The sequence below is a fragment of the Cibotium barometz genome, chromosome 8 (genome assembly GCF_041138505.1).
Source record: "Cibotium barometz isolate CiBa-2024 chromosome 8, ASM4113850v1, whole genome shotgun sequence".
Classification (NCBI taxonomy): domain Eukaryota; kingdom Viridiplantae; phylum Streptophyta; class Polypodiopsida; order Cyatheales; family Cibotiaceae; genus Cibotium; species Cibotium barometz.
Window position 1 is genome coordinate 9,885,461 of NC_141053.1, and position 21,980 is coordinate 9,907,440.

General features: G+C 47.2%; 1 protein-coding gene across 3 annotated transcripts in view; it reads left to right on the forward strand.

Moving 5' to 3' along the window:
* The first annotated feature begins 252 nt into the window (after positions 1 to 252).
* The window catches only part of LOC147635879 (uncharacterized), a 153,604-nt gene continuing 131,876 nt past the window's right edge, over positions 253 to 21,980 (forward strand). For all 3 annotated transcript variants that reach the window (XM_086801276.1, XM_086801277.1, XM_086801275.1), the window contains exon 1: positions 253 to 814. In XM_086801276.1, coding sequence (XP_086657402.1) covers positions 511 to 814 — 304 coding nt within the window. In that variant the 5' untranslated portion in view covers positions 253 to 510. The remainder of the gene's footprint in view (positions 815 to 21,980) is intronic.

Here is a 21,980-nt window from a genome sequence, read left to right on the forward strand (position 1 = left end):
AGAGAGAGAGAGAGAGAGAGAGAGAGAGAGAGAGAGAGAGAGAGAGGCACGTGGACACAGAGAGGTTGACAGAGAGGAGGAAGAACCTTAGTTGCGCCCATTAATTAATGCCTGGCAAGGCGTTAATTAATGCAACAACGAAAAAAAAACGTGTATATGCAACAACAAAAAAACGTGAATATGCTTGGAATATCTAGATCTAAGCTAATATGTATTGCCTTGCTTTTTTTTTCTCTTGCTATGCTACCCAAGTAAAAAGGTTTGAAGCTTTTCATATAATCTCAAACTCTATATTGATGGATGGATTAACACCCGAGAGGTGGAAGGTCGCCGCTTGAGGAAACGCAACAGCCGCCGGCAGTGTGAATTTGGCTGTTTGAGAATGGCATTGACAAACTGAGAGACGCGACAGCTGGGCTTGTGGACAGCTACCTTCATCTCATCTTACAGTGTCTTCGAAGTTCTGATGGACAGGTGTTGCATTCGGTTATTCTAAGCGTCCCCGTCAAAATGGTGGTCTGCGTGCATGCTATACAGTCAGAGTCTTGGTTGTTGTATCGCTCACCTTCGTCTCGCTTGGATGCCCATGTCACCGAGTCCGCCTCGTGCAACATGGAATCGTCCGTCCAAGCTAGGTCTGGGCGGACAACCCTCTCGTGTGCACTTGGACGCACAGTGAAGCGGACGCTCTCTCTGGCTTCACGCCTTGCTGAAACCCCTGCAGAGGAATACGAGGAGGCCGATATGTCTCATGCAAGCAATGTAGAACGTCGCCTTGTTTCTGGAGAGCGGGTATTGCAAATCTCCAAGGCAGGTCGGTTGAAGACTTAAATTCAAAAAATAATCAACATGCCCTTGTTTCTTTTACTTAGGTAAAGACTCCGTCGTCAGGCTTAACTTTCAAGCCTAACCTAAGCTGTTGTGTTTTTTTATTATGAAACGTTTGCGTAAATTTTGGCCTCCTTGGCCAAAATATTCGAAGCGTCTTATGGCGTTGTGTCCACGTAGAAGTATGGCAAATTTTTTAATTAATGAATGACCTTATCTTATTCTATATTAGGTAACTTTTATGTATTGCATCGTCATTTGCTAGACTAACACACACGTGATACTCATGGGCCATGGTGTTCAACACCCACACATATACAACCTCACCTACTCATTGTGGACTTTCTTGTTCTTCCCTTGTGCTAGTTGTAGACCATCTAAAATTTATGGCTTTATTATCTTTCATGCCATCCTCTCTCTCTCTCTCTCTCTAACAATTGCATCGTACGAAGGCACTTTGAAGACATGTATCGTTGACCGCGAAAAAGACATCACAGAAATGTAAAACACTTTGGAATCATGTAAGGAAAAAGTGGCTGCAGGTGAGAAGGAAATGCATTCATGGGCTGAAATTGCCAGTACCACAAAGAAAAATAGAGGAAGTCAACCCATGGATTGAAGTAGTAAAAAAACAGAAGGATACACTAGTCAATAAAGTAGAGGTGATGAATGCTACATTGGAAGAGGAAGCCAAGAGACGGGCACGTGCCTTATATGTATGTGTAGTTGGGTGGGAAGATAAGGGAAATCCCCAAGAGGATGCAAAAGCTCTTGCAACAAAAATTGGAGCCACTGATGTACCCATTACCGGAGCATGGCGAGTAGAAAGAGATGAAACCAAGGCGAAGATATTGATCATCAGGTTTAGTGACTTGGAGAAGAAGAAGGCCTTCCTCTCCAAAAGGATGGCTCTTAAGGGAGAAAAGATTTATTTGGATGAGGACCTTACACCGACACAGATAGCACACTGGAAGGAACACATGCCGCGTGTGCTTGAGCCAAGGAAAGAGGGGAAATGGGCGGTGTACAGAGATGGCCGAGTCATCATTACGGAGAGGAGGCCCGCTTGACGGTGCGCGGCCTATGAGACCTTGTGATTCATGGTGTGGAATTGCAATGGAGCCCTTAGAACAGATGCAGGATACTTTGAGGATACTTTCAGACACAGTGATATTGCTATGTATACGGAGACCCATCAGTGCACAAACAAGAGGCTTCGTGACGTCCAGGGTTATAGATGGAAATCAGTTTTCCGCCCTCAGCCACGCACAGTGGGAGGTACCAGAGGATCTGGAGGAGTGGGTGGCAATACTTTACAGGGAGGAGCTTCATCAACTTTCTTAAGGGGGTGAGCTCGTGGTTGACTCGAGGAAAGTCACTGCTGAAAAAAATTCAGCAACATGTCTGATACAGAAGATGAGTATTTTTATCATGAAGAGGAAGAGCAAGAGACCTCTCCTGAAAGAAATGAATCTGAGGATAATCTTGCAGGAGAACAGGCTGCAGATGATGAGCAATATGAGGATGTAACACAGCCAGAAGATATACCTAGTAAAGAGGAAGATGATGCTCAGTTTAAAAATCGTTTGGCTGGTGTTATGGATGTGTTTATGCAGCTCCCACAAAGTGAGACATTTGCTGAATTTATGAGATCCCGTACAGAGCCTGAAAAGAAGAAGAAGAAGGTGCGTTCTAAGAACCTTCCTCAGGGTCATAGTGCTGCCTTCCCACAGGATCCATCTTTTGGACAGTTTCCGAACATGCAACATGCTTTTGGTGCTAACTCTCAGAGTTCCTTCTTTGGATAGCCATCTATTCCTCAGCAGACTATGCATCCAGGTTATTTTGGTGGTGGCTCTGTGTTCCAATCTATGTGACTGGGGGTTATCCTCAGGGAGGCATGGGTATGCCAGGGACTTTTGGAGCAAATTTTCAGCCTGGTATGCAGGGGAATATGTATGGTGGTATGCAGTCCGGAATGCAAGGAAATATGTTTGGGAGCATGCAACTTGGAATGCAAGCAAATATGTATGGTGGCATGCAGCCCGGTATGCATAATGGTATGTTTGGTGGAAACATGGCTGGAATGTATGGCATGCCAGGTGTGGGAATGGATAATGTTGACCCTATGATGGGCATGAATGTTGGGGGCAGCAATCTTGCGAAGCCACTTCCATACGATAATCTAACCCCTATGGGAAAAGCGAAGGATTATAAGGAAGGGGGAGCTGCTGTGAAATTTGATACATTCAGTGGAGCCAAAGATAAATTAAAGGCACTTACCTTTTTACAGCAATTTGATGCTGCTTTTTCTGGTGGTAATTACACGGAGTCCTCAAAGGTGAGAAAAGCTGCGACTTTTCTCAAAGGCAATGCATTGCAGTGGTGGTCTACTCTTCTTCTGCAAGGCATAGCACCAACTACTTGGGTACAATTTAAACAGGTGTTCTCTTCCGTATGGCTCACATCTACTTTTGAGGTGGATGTAATGACGGCATGGCAAAAGTTGGATGCTTCAAAGTGTGAAAATTTGGAAGATTATAACAAGAAGTTTTGGGAAGCTTTACTCCCAGTTACTTCTTACCGTGCAGTGCCTTTGTCTAAGCAGGTAGAGAAGTATTGTTGTGGGCTGCCCAAAGAGGTGCGTGATATTGTATCAAGACTCGAGTAACAAACATGTCACAGATGATAGAGAATGCTATGACAGCTAATGTGTTACTCACTGGAGTCTCATCTGGGTTTAAAGGAAGTAAGAACTCGAGCAAGAAATCTGAAAACTCTGGGCATGCTTCGCGTGATGCCAAAGGGTCTACAAAGACGCGGTATAAGAAGTTGCCAATGCCCAAGAGAACTTCTGAGGAGAGACAGGCTTTGAGGGATGCTCGGAAATGTTTTTACAGTACAGAAGAGGGACATATGTCTTTTAATTGTCCCCAGAGAAAGTCCCAAAAGGACTCTGACAATAAAGGAGAGCCCAAGTCAAAGAAACCAAAACCTTATGCAGGGTTAGTTCTTGATCTTGTTGGGGAACAGCCAGGTGGTGAAGAGACAGTGTTGTGCAGGGCATGGGGCAAAGTGAGAGATCAAAATGCCTTGATATTCTTTGACACAAGTGCTAGAGCCAATTTTATTTCATCGGATTTGGCTGGCCGATTGGGGATTCGTGCAGAGGAGATGGGGCCGTTATATGAGGCTAACGTGGCTTGTCCAGGGTAGGGTATGTAGAACCCGTCACTCCTATTATTGGGAAGCTTAGGCTTCATTTGCAGGGTTATGTGGACAACGAAGAGTTTTTCATCATGCCACTTGATGGATGTGATGTTTTGTTGGGTATGCCATGGTGCCACAGAGTACATGCGGTGGTGGATACATACAATAGGAAGGTCACTCCGACTCATAGAGGGAAAGAACATGTTTTGGATGTAAAACTTAAAGGGGAATCTGTTCCTATTGTATCTGCTTCAGCAATTTCATCAGTAATGAAAAAGCATCTTTCCGCGTACTTGATTTATGTAAAGGATGCAAAAGATGATGAGTCTAAGTCTAATTTGTCTATGCTAGATAAGGACAGGACTGATTTCTTATGTGGGTTCCAAGATTGTTTTTCCGAGTCATTGCCAAGAGAACTTCCTTCTGAGAGGCCAGAAGATCATGCCATTGATCTAATTCCGGGTAGTACTCCACCAAATAGACCGCCGTACTGTGTTAGTGCAGCTCAACAAGAAGAAATTATGAGTCAGGTACAGGAGCTTCTGAATAAAGGGTTGATACAACCTAGCTGATCACCCTTTTGCTCACCTGTACTCTTAGTGTAAAAGAAGGATGGTTCTTGGCGCATGTGTATTGATTACAGGGCGTTGAACAAGAACACTATCAAGAATCGATTCCCCATTCCGAGGATCGATGACATTTTGGACCGCTTACAAGGCTCCACAGTCTTTAGTCGTATTGACTTGAAAAGCGGGTATCATCAGATACGTATTAGACCCGAGGATGTGCATAAAACAGCATTTCGAACCACGTTTGGGTTGTATGAGTTTTTGGTTATGCCCTTTGGATTGACAAATGCACCTGCCACATTTAACAGAATGATGGACAGGATTTTCCGGCCTCATAGAGCGTTTGTGGGCACATTCTTTGATGATATGATTGTGCATTCACAAACTGAGGAGGAGCATAGAAGGCATTTGGCCATTGTGTTTGCAGAACTCCGGAACCATAGGCTGGTTATTAATGGCAAGAAGAGTGAGTTTTTCTTGCAAGAGATACACTTCTTGGGGCATATTGTGTCTAAGCATGGAGTCCGTATGGATCCATTGAAGGTGGAAGCAATTCTTAATTGTGTCTAAGCATGGAGTCCGTATGGATCCATTGAAGGTGGAAGCAATTCTTAATTGTGTCTAAGCATGGAGTCCGTATGGATCCATTGAAGGTGGAAGCAATTCTTAATTGGCCAGATTTGAGGACCGTGCATGATGTATGCAGCTTTTTGGGATTGTGTTCCTATTATAGGCGATACAAACGGTATTTTGCTGAAATTGCTTCGCCCCTTCATGCCTTAACAAAGAAGGCAACTCCGTTTAGATGGGCTGATCAGGAAATTACAGCCTTTAAAAAGCTTAAAGAAAAGCTTACTTCGGATCCAGTATTGGTATTACCGGACCTCCGAAAGGCTTTTGTTGTCCAATGTGATGCATGTGGGAACAGCATTGGGGCAGTTCTCATGCAGGAAGGACATGTGATAGCCTATGAGAGTCGAATATTGCAAGATGCCGAGAAGCATTTATAGGTTTATGAGAAAGAGATGTTGGCTGTAATTCATGCTCTTTCGACATGGAAACACTATTTGCTTGGGGCTGATTTCACTGTGCAGACAGATCATCAGACCTTGCGTTATTTCCTTACGCAAACTAAGCTTTCAGAGAAGCATATGCGATGGGCAAAATTTCTGTCTATGTTTCACTACCAGATTGTGCATGTGGAAGGCAAAAAGAATGTAGTGGCAGATGCTTTGTCACGCAAGCCACAGGTCTCCGCAGTTTCACTTGCTTATCATCATGAGCTTGATGAAATGAAAGAGCAGTATGCCCATGATGAGGACTTTGAAAGGTTGTATGATCAGATATCTGAGGGTCAGCGGCATGAGCATTATACTCTCAGAGATGGGGTTTTATTGATGCATGGCACACTGTGTGTTACCAGGCCATTGCGACTCAAGGTTATGATTGAAAGTCATGCTCCACTGTATGCAGGTCATAGAGGTATTGACGCCACGGTAAAAGCAGTGGAGACTTTCTTTTATTGGCCAACCTTGAGAAGAGATGTTGATGCCTTTGTGAGGCAATGCATCGTATGTCAGAAGGTAAAGTTTGACCGTCAAAAGACACCAGGGTTATTACAGCCTTTACCTATTCCAGATAGACCTTTACCTATTCCAGATAGACCTTGGGAGAGTATTGCCATGGATTTTATATTTGGTCTTCCACGGACACAAACGGGCAATGATGGCATTTGGACTATCATATGCAGGTTCAGTAAGCAGGCTCATTTCATTCCCGTGCGTAAGACGATCAAAGTGGATCATATGGTGAAGTTGTTCATGGCGAACATCTTCAAGTATCATGGCTTGCCTACGTCTATCATTAGTGACCGTGATCCACGGATGACGACTTTGTTCTGGAGAGGGTTGTTTGACAACATGGGTACAACTCTCAAGTTTTCATTATCATTTCATCCATAAACAGATGGTCAATCGGAAGAGGCTAACTCTACAGTGTTGGATCTTCTAAAGTGTTATGTGTCAGAGCACAAGCAACAATGGGAAAAGTATCTTCCTTTGGTGGAGTTTTCATATAACAACACTGTTCATACCTCGACAGGCAAGGCGCCTTTTGAGATTGTGGAAGGAGGGAAGAAGGTACCATTTATTTTGCATACAAAGGATAAGATCTTTGAGGCTGATCAGTATGTGGAGAATATGGATGAAGCTTATCGGAGAGTTAAGTTGGCACTCTAGAAAACTGAGTAGAAGCAAAAGAAAGCTGCAGACCGTCACAGACGTGCATTAGAGTTTGCATTGGGTGATTGGGTTCTTTTGCGCTTTGAAAAGGCTAGACTCAAGAAGATGAAGGGTAAAGAGCGCTTATTCCCTAAGTTGAGCATGCGTTATTATGGGCCTTTTCAGATATTGGAAAAGATTAGTGAGGTAGCCTATCGTTTGAAGCTACCAGATCACTGGAGGATTCACAATGCTTTTCACGTGAGTCTCCTTAGACCTTTCCGTGGGGATGTGCCTGAGGATGTATCAGATGAGGCTCAGTCGGAGGTTGAGGAACTTGATGAGGTTCTTATTCCAGAGCAGATACTGGCACATAAGGAAAGAAAGGTACGAGGTAAAGTTTCCCGTCGCTATCTTGTGAAGTTCAAGAACTATTCACTGATGGATGCGAAGTGGATGGAGGAAGGTGACTTAACAGATTTACCTCAGGTTTTGCAGCTTTATCTCGATGCCTTTGAGTTAGAGCCGACTCTTGTTGTGGCTCATTCAGGTTCAGCAGAGCATGGGTCTGGAGCATTACCTGATGCTCAAGAGGGGGGTAGCACCTCCACTCCCTTGATACAGACAGGCTCAGATGACATCTAGAGGTCGTTTGGTGCAGTTTTCATCTCACCCGAAGGTACTGATGGCTGACAGTACATCTGTTTATGGGACTTCTATGATATATGTGTACTAGTCACATGGGATATTGTGGTTGTGTATGGTTCACAGTGGTATACAACTTGGACTATTACTACGCCATTGGTTTGCAGTGAATGTTGATACATGTGCATGGCTTAGAGAGATTGGGACGCTGATCTTGCCATATTGTATATTTCACTTAGGATATTTTGCTGTATCACCATCCAATCGAGGACGCTTGCCATTTTTCGAGAGGGGGGTATGTCATGGCCCTGTGAAAATGGAACAGCACAAGTGTGGGCATGGGGTTGCTGAGCAAAAATATTAAAAGATTCACATTTGGGGTGCCTGGACAAATGAAATGATGTGTGGACACTTCAATGTGAAAGGGGGGACCAAGACATTAATGTTTTTAATGCCCTAGGCCTTAGTGGCCCCTAGGGAACTTTAATGATTATTAAAGTTGGGGCCCTCGGATAAGTTTGGAGAGAGGCCACTCCACTTTTGGAGTTGCATGCCTCTCTCACTTCTCTCTCTCTCTTGCTTTTGGGAGTCGTGCAAGCTCAAGCGTGGAGAAGAGGAGAAGAAACGTGGAAGCTGGTCGACTGCTGTTTTGGGGTTTTTACTACTGTTTTCTGTGCAAACCTGCCCGTACAGTCCACGTGTGCATGTGTACGGCTGCTTGCAGGACAGGCGGCTGTCTTCTCTGCTGCAGGCTCTGCTGGTACAGGCAGCGTTGACAGATGTTGAGCAGGTACAGGCGGTGCTGTGGGTACTGTTGAGGCTGTACTGCAGGTACAATTGTACGGACAGCAGGTACAAGTATCTGTACGACTGCTGACAGGTGGCTGTGTTGCAGGTACAGAACTGTACCATCAGGTACAGACGGGTACAACAGGCGCACCAGTAAACTCAGGCGACAGTAGCGCCGTCCGTACAGTTTTGTACGGAGAGATTCAGTCAGGTGTGTGTAGGCTGTAGGTACAGTGCTGATTTTCTGGTTTGTACAGACAGGTACAGCACTTCCAGTTGCAGGCAGAGCTTTTCCAGAGCTTGGTTGGTGCGATAGTCAAGTGGTTGCAGGGGAAACAGTACAGACAGTCGTTGTCAAGTGCAGACTGGTACGAACTGCTTCACGGGTGCGGAACCACGTGCTGACTTGGTGAGCTGTGAATTTGTTCATCTATCTTTCTTTCCATTGGCTTATGTCTGCTGCAGATTTGTGCTATCTGGCCCCTTGTGAGAGGAGGGGTATGGCAGATTGAAAAGGGTGGGAACAGAGATTGGACAGTGAATGTATGTTTGTGCTGAGTTGTTGAATCATGTGCATGAGATATGCCAGATGTATACTCAAGGCTGTCTTGCTGAATGGTCTTGGCTGATCAGAGGGAAGCACAGAGTGTTGCTTTGAGACACAGATCTGTGTGTGTGAATCCTCTGTGCTAAGAGGTATTGTGGGCTGCCAGATTGGACATACAGGTGTATTCTCTTGGCTGGTTTTGTTATACTCAGCCTTACATATTTTTGAAATTGAATAAAGAAATACCGCAAGGGGCGCCAAGCTTTGGGGCCAACAGGTGTCGTTCTATTTTCAGATTTGGGGCACTCTAGCTCCAATCACTTTTATTTTATATCTGGACTACAAGTGGAAGGGTGACTGCTAGTCTACCGCACTTTGGTTTCTACCAGAGGCCGGTTTCAGAGAGGAACAGAGTATTGAGACAGGACCTATGGCAGCTCTATATACGAGAGACATGGATATCACCTACAGAGCCTCTTTCACCGAAGATGCTATACTACAGAGATCACTTCATGAGTATCACTGATGATGGATTTATAGAGAGGCCTAGATACATGAGGGGCTTTTTACCACACGGCTCCCGAGTAGCTATTGGTCAGCTTAGAGTCTCATCATATCGATTGGAGATCGAGACTGGCAGAGCAGCACGGATCCCCCGAGAGAAGAGGGTATGCAGATTGTGCAGAGAGGAGGTGGAGAGTGAGGAGCATTATGTATGCAGATGGAGAGCATATACAGCCATGAGAGAGAGATATCCCATTTTATTCGGAGAGCCACATTCCCTATGCCAGATCTTTGAGGCAGCAGACCAGCGCATACTAGGGAGATTCATTCTAGACATACAGCGTCACAGAGAGACATCATTACAGGCTCAGACAGCTCCAGAGGGGGGACGACAAACACAGATTACTACATTTTTTGAGAGATCCACCCCACTCCCAACCCCTACATAGCAGGGAATTACTCTCCAGAGAGCAGAGACACTCAGAGCCCACAGGAGACAGAGGACACCTGGCTTTCGGACACCACGCCTATACCAGAGAGAGATGACAGAGATCAGAGCTCAGTTTCACAGAGAGGGTGCGGAGCGACTGGCTCGCTTCAAAGCAGACCCAGGCATGTGCTTCAGGGAGCTGTGGACACCCCCTTCATTGATGTATACCATTCTATACCCCCAGTATGGTACAGGATGGAGCTAGCTAGGTTGCATATCATGATTGTATACTCCATGCATATAGCTTTGCATTCTCCTAGTAGTAGAGCTCCATCACCTCCCCCACTCATTGTACTTATTGCACACCCAGATTCAGCTTTTTTAGTTCAGTACTTTTTCATTTTGTTGGGATGACAGAGGATACCCCACACAGGTACACTGATTTGTCTCATAGGTCGAGTTCGGTCTTTTGGAAGACGTTAATAAAATCTTTCTTTCTTTCTTTCTCTCTCTTTCTCTCTCTCTCTCTCTCATGGGAGCCATGTATGAACTATTGATCTACAATGAGATGTCCCGTTGGTCCATAGCTTGGTCCTTATACAGGGGGCCACGGGGGACAAATTCCCGATCATGAGATCGGTTTATAGGGGTGTCCTCTCGCTCCCTTCCTTTTCATCTTTGTTGTAGAGCTGATGAGCAGTTTTCTGTCCGCCCAAGGGAAAGGTCTACAGGGTATTCATCTCCCTATCAAATTGTATGAGGAGCTGTAAACTTAGAGTTTGTAGATGATAAAGTCGCCTACCTCTCAACAGAGATTTGTGTAGGTGATCGAGACTTCTGCTTGGCCTTAGGCGCCTAGATTAACTGGCACAAGTCGTGTGGCTTTTGGTAGATCCTCACCCATCTCGGCTTGGCGTCAGGCTTCAGCAATGTGGCCAGTTATTTGGGATGTCAGATGGAGATTGATATCTGATAAGAGCAAGAACTTACTCCTCTACTTCTGAGGATTCGATAGAAGCTACTTGGTGAAGCACCACCAAGCTCTCCCTCGTTGGATGTGTGGTGGTGTCCAACCAAGTGCTCATGGCTACCATGTGGTAGATTACTTCCTGCTGAGCGTTGTTCCGGGCATGCCTCGGACATTTGCAAAGGCTGACTTGGAACTTCCTCTGGGTTGGGATTGACAGCCGGCTTGCGTGGGCCAAGGAGGCATGGCAGATTATTATCGAGCCTCATCATCATGGTGACTTGGGCATTATTGATCCAGCTATTCAGAGCAGAGCCCTTTCGGGCAAGCTGGTCGTTCGAGGCCTTCAGCCAGCAGGTGAGCCTTGGAAGGCCTTGAGCCTCGTATCTCGGTCCATACCTCGTCTCTTGGTAGACCTTCAACCCCAATGTGAGGTGGATTTTCACGAAGATCCACGTTGAAGGCATGAGCTCCACCTACGAGGACTGATATGCCACCAATTTATTATTTGATCAAAGCTTGGGGTCACCTCAAGCCAGCCCTCACCCACTTGCTACTTCCTTAGATGAGGAGAGACGTCGCTAGTCGTTGATTTGTAACCCCCTCTTTAGGATGCCCATTGGCCATCCCTTGGGCACTCGCTCTCACATTGTGTGGGGCCCCCTCAACACATGACCCGCTTAGACTTTGGGAGAGTGGGCTAGTTTTCAGAGGCTCCCTTTAGAGGCACAGGACATACACCTTAGTTTTGTCCTTAACCTTAGTGGATCTGGGGCCGAGAGCAGATCAACCTCGCCATGGACTTATCAATCCGCCCTGATTAGTAGACAGGTCTAGAGGATCCTCCCGCCCTTGGAGTGTTTAGGCTCCTTCACTCGCCATGATATTCCTCTTGTAGTCATCGGTTTTGACGGGGGTCTGCACTCTTCAGCGGGTGAGGATTATTAGCTTCATGATCACCAGTGGCACATTGACCCTCCTCCGGTGAAAGTGGCTCACTACAGACCTTGGTGATGGGAGAGCCCACCTCTATGGGAGTGGTAAGACCCTTTCAGCTTGGAGAGCCGGACCGCCCCCTTTTTCGTTGCACAATGAGGATGGGTTGCAGGCTCTAGATGCATGTGATAGATGGTACCTTGGTAGTGACAATCCATTTGGGCCTCGCAAGGCATCTCCTCTTGCTTTCTTGAAGATTTTGGGAAGCGTTTGTGGGACAGCTATTGGCCTATGAAGGTTGTACTCTTCCTTCGGCAATTTGCCCACCCTCCTTCGGCCAAAGTGGGTCACTATAGACCTTGGCGATGAGAGAACCAACCTCTAACCTGTCAGGTGGGAGTGGTAGGACCCCTTTAGCTCGGAGAGCCCGACCACCCCCTTTTTCATTATACAACGAGGATGGGTCGCAACCTTGGTAGCGACAACCTATTGGGCCTCCTAGGGCATGTTCTCTCGCTTCCTCGGAGATTTTCGGAAGCATTTGTGGGACAACTATCAGCCTAGGAAGGTGGTAGGACCCCTTTAGCTCGGAGAGCCCGACCACCCTCTTTTTCATTATACAACGAGGATGGGTCGCAACCTTGGTAGCGACAACCTATTGGGCCTCCTAGGGCATGTTCTCTCGCTTCCTCAGAGATTTTCGGAAGCATTTGTGGGACAACTATAAACCTAGGAAGGTTGTACTCTTCCTCTGGCAATCAGCCCACTCGCAGCCTCGCTGTTGGCACTTGGTTTGCCATTGGAGGACGATCGGCATAGTATACACGATGTAGCTATCCCACGGAGTTGCAATGGCACTGCCTCTGGGATTGTCCCAAAGTGCAATAGGTTTGGGAGAGGATCCTTTGCCTATACATGGGAAGTGTTGCTAGATGCTTAGGGTACGCCTTACGAGAGCCATGTTGCCTCCGAAAGAGAGCTCTTTCTGCTTGCCTTCTTGTCTTTGCATCCTCATATCTTGTAACCCATCTGCTTATCACATCACTATTAAGAATGCAAGTGAAATTGAGATCATCAATCAATGCTCTGTCAATTACTTTACTCTGTCCGTTTCCTTGAGGCACAATAGAGGTCATCCTCAAGTCCTCTTCATTGTTCCATAGTCGCGGCAAAGAACTGTCCACTTGACTAAGAAATTCTGAAATATATACAAGAGACTCTTGTATCAACCAACCCTTGGCCATGCTTCCTTCGGGCCTTGCACTTTGCCTCACAAAGTCTTTTAACGTCTTCATGACACGCTCTAGGAAGAACATCCAACGTGTATGCACAGTGCCGCATAAAGCAATTTCGTCCACCAAATGCACAATGAGATGTAGTTGGCTTGTGAGAATGGTTCGCGGAAAAGTCTCCTCTACCAAACAAACCACCTCCACTGCCATAACGCGCGCATCATCCAACGTGGCTGGATCAATTGCTTTGGAACTAACATATCTGAAAAACAAATGAATAGTACGTTATACCTCATGCACGTTCATTTTGAAAAACTATCAAATCAAAGTGCAAGGTATAATGAAGGGTGATCTGACATGGGTTTTACATACCTCACAAGCTGGTGCGGTCTGTGCTGTGTAGTATCACCTTGGGGGGAGTTGCTTGGGTGATTGATGTCGGCTCTGCTCTCTTCCGAGAGGAGGCATTAGGTGGGAGGCAAGTGGGAGGCCATTGCAAGACTGATATAGTCTCCCCCCCCCCCCTCCCCTTCCTTGATGATAGGTCGGCAGAGCCTTGGTCGCTGGGCACGAGTCCGAGATGGGAGATCATCACAGGAGCATAGTTGCATGGCATATTTGGTGGGTCCGTTGTAGCGAGGCCATTGAGGGTACTCTCACCCCTCTAGCAGAGTCTATTAGCTCCATTTGGATTGACATCGTTCATACCCTCTGTGGTTAGTGGGGGGAGCTTCAAGATCGCATGCGATGGATGGAGGTCTTCCTGTGCCGTGTGTGTGCACGGGTCCCTTTCTCATTGAATCGGGCTGACGAGATTAGTTGGCATTGCAAGCGAGCGATGTGGCTCTTCCTCCTTCCCCTTGTATGAGATAGTTTCCCTTTGAGAGCGGCCAGCCTTGGAAGGAACCTCCCCTCAGTTTGTTTTTGCCTCTTATGAGGTCATGAGCATGTACATTTAGGCCTCGAGCTGCTGTTTTTTGAATAATAGAAGGTCTCTTCCCTAGGGGAAAAAAAACAAATTGGACTTAGTGAAGCCGCCCGTATGGCTTGGACATACCCTTCACATGTTCTTTTGCACGAGGATGATCAAGAAGGCGTAGACCAAAACCCATCCTAGGGAGGAATTGTTCGACTTGTGTGTCTAATAGGGTTTACATGAGTATGTCTTGGTGGTATGGGATGCTAGGACCTATTAATAGCATGTAAGACCTCTTGATGTTTCTATATCTCTAGACTGGGGTGTCCTATCTTACTATGGATAGCTAACCTCAACTTTCAAGTAGGTTGACCTATTGACCATGACATTCAAGGGAAAGTCTAGTTGCATGAAATCCCAGTCCTAGGAAGGAATTGTTCGACTTGTGTGTCTAATAGGGTTTACATGGGTATGTCTTGGTGGGGACACTAGGACCTATTAATAGCATGTAAGATCTCTTGATGTTTCTATATCTCTAGACTAGGGTATCCTATCTTACTATGGATAGCTAACCTCAAGTAGCTCTGTGGGGCATGATCTTGGCCTAGTGTTTGACATCGAGATAGTGGAACTTCTTAGGGTGTCTTGAGTATTGTAGCTACGGGTATTTCATGGACGTTTTGGGTAGGGCGATCCTTTGAGCCAGATAGTGCTTGTGAGCACTGGATTCACAACATAGCCTGTCTCATGATTGTTGAATGATTGAGTTGTACCCTATGTACAAAAAGGCAACCTCAATTTTGGGTGAGAGTAGAGAAGTTTAAAGCACTTCTAGGTCAATGACCATGAGTGTAAGACCATATGGTTGTGTCCTTGGTTGATTGGGACCACTGAGTTACAGATGGAAAGCGAGCACTCTCAACAAGAGCTTACAACCTTTAGTATGGATTTCTCAAGGATTGTTAGCCTTTAATATGGATTGCAAGATGACTTCAGAAGTTAGGCCTTTGAGGCTAGGATTTAATTGTAGCTTGGGAGACTATCAATCTTCTGGAACATAGTAGCAATGAATCATGTTTTATACTATGGCAGATGCTTTTCAAACGTAGCAGACGTTTCATAAGTTTGTACACTATTTTTTCTAGCCGGTTTTTAAAAGGGCAAAAAATTTGTCCCCATCTGATAGCGACCCTGTTAACCAGAGAAAAAAAAACGTATCTTCATAGTTTTCAAAAGCGTACACACTGCTTCCTGGAGTACTTGCAACCGGTGTTTTTGCCTATTTTTTGCAGCCCGAATCAGCCTTGGGTCTTGTGAACTGTGCTATGGAGCTTGGTAACTTCAAATTTTCTTGATTTTGAAGCAAAATTCAGATTTTGAAAATTGGGGGTTTTTTACGAGGCTGTCCAAATCTCTATTTTGCTCAGAGTCTCACGTGTGTGTCTCTTTGTGTGTGAAGACTCACTATGAGTGTTTGTATGTATGTATGTGTGAACGCAAATTCATATAGGGTGGATAATTATACATTAAATGTGAGTCTGTGAGGGAGATGAAGCTCTAGGCTATAAAAGCAAGGTACTTGGGGAAGGCTATTATCAATAATATCAATCACTATGAGTGTTTGTATGTATGTATGTGTGAACGCAAATTCATATAGGGTGGATAATTATACATTAAATGTGAGTCTGTGAGGGAGATGAAGCTCTAGGCTATAAAAGCAAGGTACTTGGGGAAGGCTATTATCAATAATATCAATCAACATTGAGATTTCCATGGACACTTTTGTATCACTCCAGTCAGATAGTTTTGTTTTGTTTCTATTTTATTTTCCATTCCATGATGAGATATGCCATGGATGTTATTGTATCACTTTGGTCTCATAGACTCATTGGGTCTTTAGTAGATGTTTAATATATCTTTCTTTCTTTCTTCCCAGATTCCCTGGACCTCGCCAGCAACAACACAGACATCAGCCCCAGCTTGAGGAGCTCTTGGAGAGGTAGAGAGCCACCTTCCCACGCCTGATGGATGTGCTGAGTCTTCTATAGGCTAATCCCATGCTCGATATCCTTCCCCCTACCAGGGGGTTAGCTCCACAGGTTGTATGATGATGATGGTCCCACTTTGTATCATATGGCTCGGATTTGACATTCCCAGCTCATAGCACTAGTCTTTGTTTTCTTTTGTACCTCGATGAGATTACATGGATCCTATCGTATCACTTTTGCTCTCATGGACCCACTTTTTGAAGACGTTTAATATAACTCTCTCTCTCTCTCTCTCTCTCTCTCTCTCTCTCTCTCTCTCCTCGCCCCAGAGGAGTTACCTCGGACCGAGCCTCTGCACTCCAGCGTGCCCGACGCCCTCGACCCCCCCCCCCCCCCGTCAGCCACGATCACCTCATCAGCTCTAGATCCAGGACATGCTCCACCGCCATTGAGCTACCTTTCCACGTGACATAGTTGAGGGAGACCTCTTGGCCATACTCGTCAATCCCATGCTTGACATTTTGGAGAGTGGTATACCATCTACTTGGAGCTGATGTTGCTCCCATGTTTTTATGTTCTTAGTATTCCATGACGAGTTTCCATGGACAGTTTTGTATCACCCCAGTGAGATAGCTATATTTATGTTTTTATTCTGTTTTATTTTCCATTCCATGATGAGATATGCCATGGACATTATTGTACCACTTTGGTCTCATAGGCCCATTGGGTCTTTAGTAGACGCTTAATATATCTTTCTTTCTTTCTCTCATGGCGGGAAGTTGCCCAAGCCCCCCCCCCCCTTCCTCTGTTCGCGTTGCGCGCTGGTGGCCATGGTTGCTGCTTTCTGCCACGCTGCGCCCTTGTTGCCCCACTTCCGCCTCCCAGTTTCCAGCGCACAGACGCCATTTGCCGCGCTGCGCCCTTGCTTCTGTGCTGTACACAGGTGCGCTTCCCCTCCGCCTCCCTTGCTCTGCGCGCTGCTCTGTGCTTGTTCGTATACTGTGTGTTCGCCGCCCCTTTCCCCACCCGCCCGTGCTACAGGCGGGGGGCTTCCCCAAAGGAGGATGCCATGACACTTTGCTAGATGCTAGGAGTGGATGGGATCGCCCCCCCCTTTGTAGATACATGGAAGGCAGGAAAGGATATGACACGAGAGCGACCCCTCATCATTAGATTCCTTGATGCCACCAGCAGACAGGTCTTCTTAGAAAGGCGGGCTGCCCTCAAGGGTACACAGGTGTACATGGGAGATGATCTCACTGCAGCACAGGTGCACACCGGCGTGAGGCGATAGTGACTATTCATGAGGCCCGCAGAGCAGGCAAGTGGGCTATCTACAGAGATGGTAGAGTCATTATCACTGAGCGCCGTTCCAAATAGGGACGCGGGGTCTATGAGACCAAACATCTGGGGTTGGCAGTATGGAACTACAATGGCATGCTGTGGTCGAATCCAGGAGGCTTGAGCGTGATTCTCACAGGCAGGGATGTCATTTTTTATACAGAGACTCATCAGAGCCCCGAGAGGGGCTTACCATACATACATAGCCGGGTATGAGTGGGAGTCAGCTTTTCGAGGCGAGACCCGCACATCAGGAGGAGTACGTGGCTCTAGGGGGGTAGTTGTCCTTTTTAGATCCCATCTTCGATAGATTCTTAGCATGGTCTGGAAGGACGAGGATCCATGATATCGTTGGGTGCGGCTACAGCTTAGCAGTGACAGAGTCATCCACATTGCTGTGTGTTATTTTGCACCACGCCACTCCCCTTACGCCGCACAGCATGGCCAGTCACTGTACTTACCATTATACGAGGATATCATGGAGTTCTCACAGTTGGGGGAAGTCCTCCTGCTCGGGGATTTCAACGCTAGGACGGGAAGTCAGCAGGTCCCACTACTCGATCTAGACGACCCTATCTGACTACAGGAGCTGGACATCACTGACACAGGTCTGCAGCAATCATCATAGGACCGTGAGGAGGTCACAGTGTACGGGAGATATTTCTTAGAGCTGGGGCTGCACATGGTCTCGTTATCTATAACGCAATGTCCCGATGGCCCTCCTCTGGCGCCCTCACCTCCTTCCCTCGCTTAGGAGGTACTAGCACTGTGGACTACCTTATGGGATCTCCGGCTTTGGCACACCTTATCCCCGACTTCTCCATTCTGCCACCCCCTTTTGAAGCTGTCTTTCACTCTTACCTGCACACCACCCGTCCCTCCACCCCCCCCCCCCCATCTCACATTACACTCAGGTCCTCTTTGATCACGAGCTTGACCTTGTTTACTCCAACCACATCTACCGCCAACTCCAGGATGTGGAACCTACTGTCCCCCTATCCACCCTCACAACACAACTCACCACCATACTCCACACATCCGCCACAGCTTCTTTCAATTGCATGTGGCGGTCTACTGCCAAGCCACCTTGTGGTTCCATGCCCTAGAACTGTTGGTATGATGACGAATGTCGGGCCACACGCTCCCGTCTTAAGCATGAGGTATGGATTGGGCAAATCACGAAGCGCCAAGCGCAACGGATTTCTCAACGGCTCACCCAAGGCAAGAAACGGGAGTTCTATGCTTGGAAAGAGGATGAGTTATACCGACTTTCTTAGGGCTGAACTACAAAGAGGCATGGAGGAAACTTCGAGAACATCGCCCTCCCACACCTATCACCTGCCTAGACACATGGATGATGGCACTCCTATGCACGCATCATATCCCCCATCAGCCACCCCCACCCCTACCCCCACCACCAAACCCCTGCCCCACCACCTCCGCCTTCTTCACAAAGGGCATGGTCCTCCAGGCCATTCGTAGACTACGCAATGGGCGAGTCCAAGATCATGAGGAACTGACTGCCGAGTACATCTCGCATGCCCATGATACCCTAGCGCCCCTACTAGCCTACATGTTCAATAGAGCCCTTAGTGAAGGATTTCCATCCTCTTGGTCCACCAACACCATCACCCCCATCCTCAAAGGTGGAGATCCACTTGATCCTAATAACTACAGGATGATCATGATTGGCCACACATTGGCCAAACTCTATGGATCAGTGCTAGAGGCGGAGCTCAGTTCATTTGCAGAGAGCCAGGGATGCAGAGCCTGCCTCAGGATAGGCTGGCTTTCGGAGGAGCTACTCTATCCTTGACCACATCTTCACCCTCCGTGCCATCATCGAGGAGGGTAGAGCACGACACCAGAGGATTTACTACTGCTTTGTGGATTTCCGCAAAGCTTTTGATGCTGTACCCCGAGCCAACCTCTTACACCGTCTACAAGAGATTGGAGTCCCATCTGACATGGTTTGGAGCATCATCGCCCTCTATGAGTCCGTCACTAGACGAGTGAGCACCCCAGGAGGTACATCACAGGAGATCTCCAGCACTACTGGGGTGAAACAGGGCTGCCCTCTATCACCCCTTCTTTTCGGCCTCTACGTTGATGAGATCTCGAGCTTCATTGATGGATTAGGCGGGGCTGGTCGCACACTGGCAGGCATATTGATCCCCATGCTACTTTATGCAGATGACATCGTCCTCCTCTCAGACTCAGCCGAAGGGCTTCATAGACAGTTGGATGACTTACATGACTTTTGCACTCAGCGCGGGACCTCTCTGTTAACCTTGGTAAAACCAAGGTAATGGTCTTCAATACCTCTCGCCCCGTCACATCCAGATTGAGCTTCACATATAGAGGGGATCCTGTGGAGATTGTCTCATCCTATGTCTACCTTGGTGTCACTTTCAGTGGTCCACGCTTTACCATGCAGCCTTGAGCTTACTTGAGCGGCAGTGCTTCCAGGCACATTTCCAGGAGCCCAGGACGAAGGACTGGCTTTTTGACACCCTCATCACACTAGCCTTGATGTATGGAGCAGCTTTCTGGGGGCCAGATTTATCCGATGAGGATTGGCAGCGAGTTGAGAGGCCCCAGGTCATGATGTCCTCTCGTATGATCTGCAGCAATCCATCAGTCCCACACTAGATTATCCAGGCAGAGTTTGCTACATCCCCGATGGTAGTGGAGGCACTCTTCCAGACAGTCACATACCTCCATCGCATTAGTCACATGGATCCCCACAGGTACCCGACGCTTGCCCTGGAGTCCTCCAGACAGCTAGCACTTGAGGGGCACTCTGGAGTATGGTATGCACTAGTTTCCATTTGGTTCTCAGTATATGGGCTCTGCATGGACCGCCTACCTCCCCCTCAGTACAGTTTGGACTCCCCTTTTTTCCGGCTGTCTCACGAGGATACCAACTGGGTTATCCGGTCAGATCTTCTTAGCCTCTACACACATTGCACATGGATGACACCCCCAGAGTTCCCGACGAAGATGCTCTTTTACAGAGACCACTTCCTCACACTCACTGAGGATGGATTCATCCAGCAGCCGGGCTATTCGAGTGTTCACATGTCCCATGCCATGCGGATTGCGATTGGCCAGATACGGGTTTCTTCCCACCGCCTCAGAGTGGAGATAGGTAGAGCTGAGCGCATCTTCTAAGCCAAGAAGCTCATACGGACACCCAGAGAGGGGAGGATTTGCCGACTATGCCACACAAAGGTTGAGATAGAGGAGCATTACATATGCCGCTGCCCAGTATACTATGAGATCTGCAGGAGGTTTCACTGTCTATTTCGTGAGGGATTCGGTCCACTCTCCAGGATCATTTCCCAGTCTGAAAGGGGTCTGGTGGACTCCAGGTTGTTTAAATATTTGGAAAGTACAAGCTTTGGGAATGGGGGATTATCCTAGAATACAAAGGACCACACTCCTAAAATTTAGGAGAGTTGCTATTTTTGGCCCGCGACTCCGATGGAAATTCTGTTCGCATCATTACATCTGGAATTGAGCAGATACCAAGAATTGGCAAAGTGCCTATGACAGTATGTCTACCAGTTGGGATATTTTTAGAGAGAGTTTATGGAAGGACCCATCTCTTAGATTGGGACATGTGGCAAGAAAGTGGACCAAAGTGAGACAAGTGGCCTGACAGTTGTTAGAAAGTGGATCAAAGTGAGACAAGTGGCCTCACACTTGTCACTTCAGCTATTGTGTGGCTCTCCACTTGTCATTGTAGCCTTCTCTTGCCATTTTAGCTCATGGGAGGCCCAAATCTAAAAATTGGAGCCCTCTCTCTTCATTAATGGAGGCTCTCTTGCTGCACACTAGCCTCTACCACCGTTTTACAGGCTGCCCTAATGATGGCTACTCTCTCTCATACTGCCCATGAAGAATACCAGCTGTTGGGGACTGTTTTGGAGGCTTCCATCACGAAGAAATACTGAAGCTTGTGTACTTGCTGTACCACCCATTGTACCGGCTGTACCAGCTTTTGTACTTGCTGTACCTGCTATACCAACCACCGTACCGACTGTACCAGCCACCGTATCGGTTGTACCAGCCACTGTACCGGCTGTACCAGCCATTGTACCTACTGTACCGGCTGAATGGAGAGTTGTACTTGCTGTACCCTTTCTATTGCATGAAGACCCGTGGTTTTTGGGGAAGAATCAGTACCCACACGGAGGTATATGGATTATATTGTTGGCTCGGCATTTCTACAGCCTATGTTCCGGCTTGGTTGCCTCATGTTGGGCTGTGTTATGGCATTTGTATATGAATAATCCGGCATCTCCCGTGGGGAGAGTAAGGCCCTCAAAGCTTGTACATGATATTATTCTCCTTGGGTAATAAAATACTCCAAGGGGGGGGTCGGCCCATTCCGGCCTCTATGCGGTGTCACACGTGCAAGCTCCATTTTCAGCATTTGTGGATGTTTTGTCCAGCTTTATGTTTTATGCAAAGTGATGATGGATATGTGTTAAGGCTGTGGCCATGTTTAAATGTTTTAATATGCATTGATGGTATCAACAAGTGTGTCAAAGGCCCTAGTCACCCGGGCACCCGCTGCGAGTTTCATCACCAGTTTCTTCCGGACCCAGGAGGTGGAGGATACCGACATAGTGGATCTTGTGGACCCTCCACGAGCTGCTCTACACCTACCTTGCCCGAGAGGAGTTACCTCGGACCGAGCCTCTACACTTCAGTGTGCCCGACGCCCTCGACCCCCCCGTTGGCCACGATCACCTCATTAGCTCCAGATCCAGGACATGCTCCACTGCCATCGAGCTACCTTTCCACGCGACATAGCTGAGGGAGACCTCTCGGCCATACTCGTCAGCCCC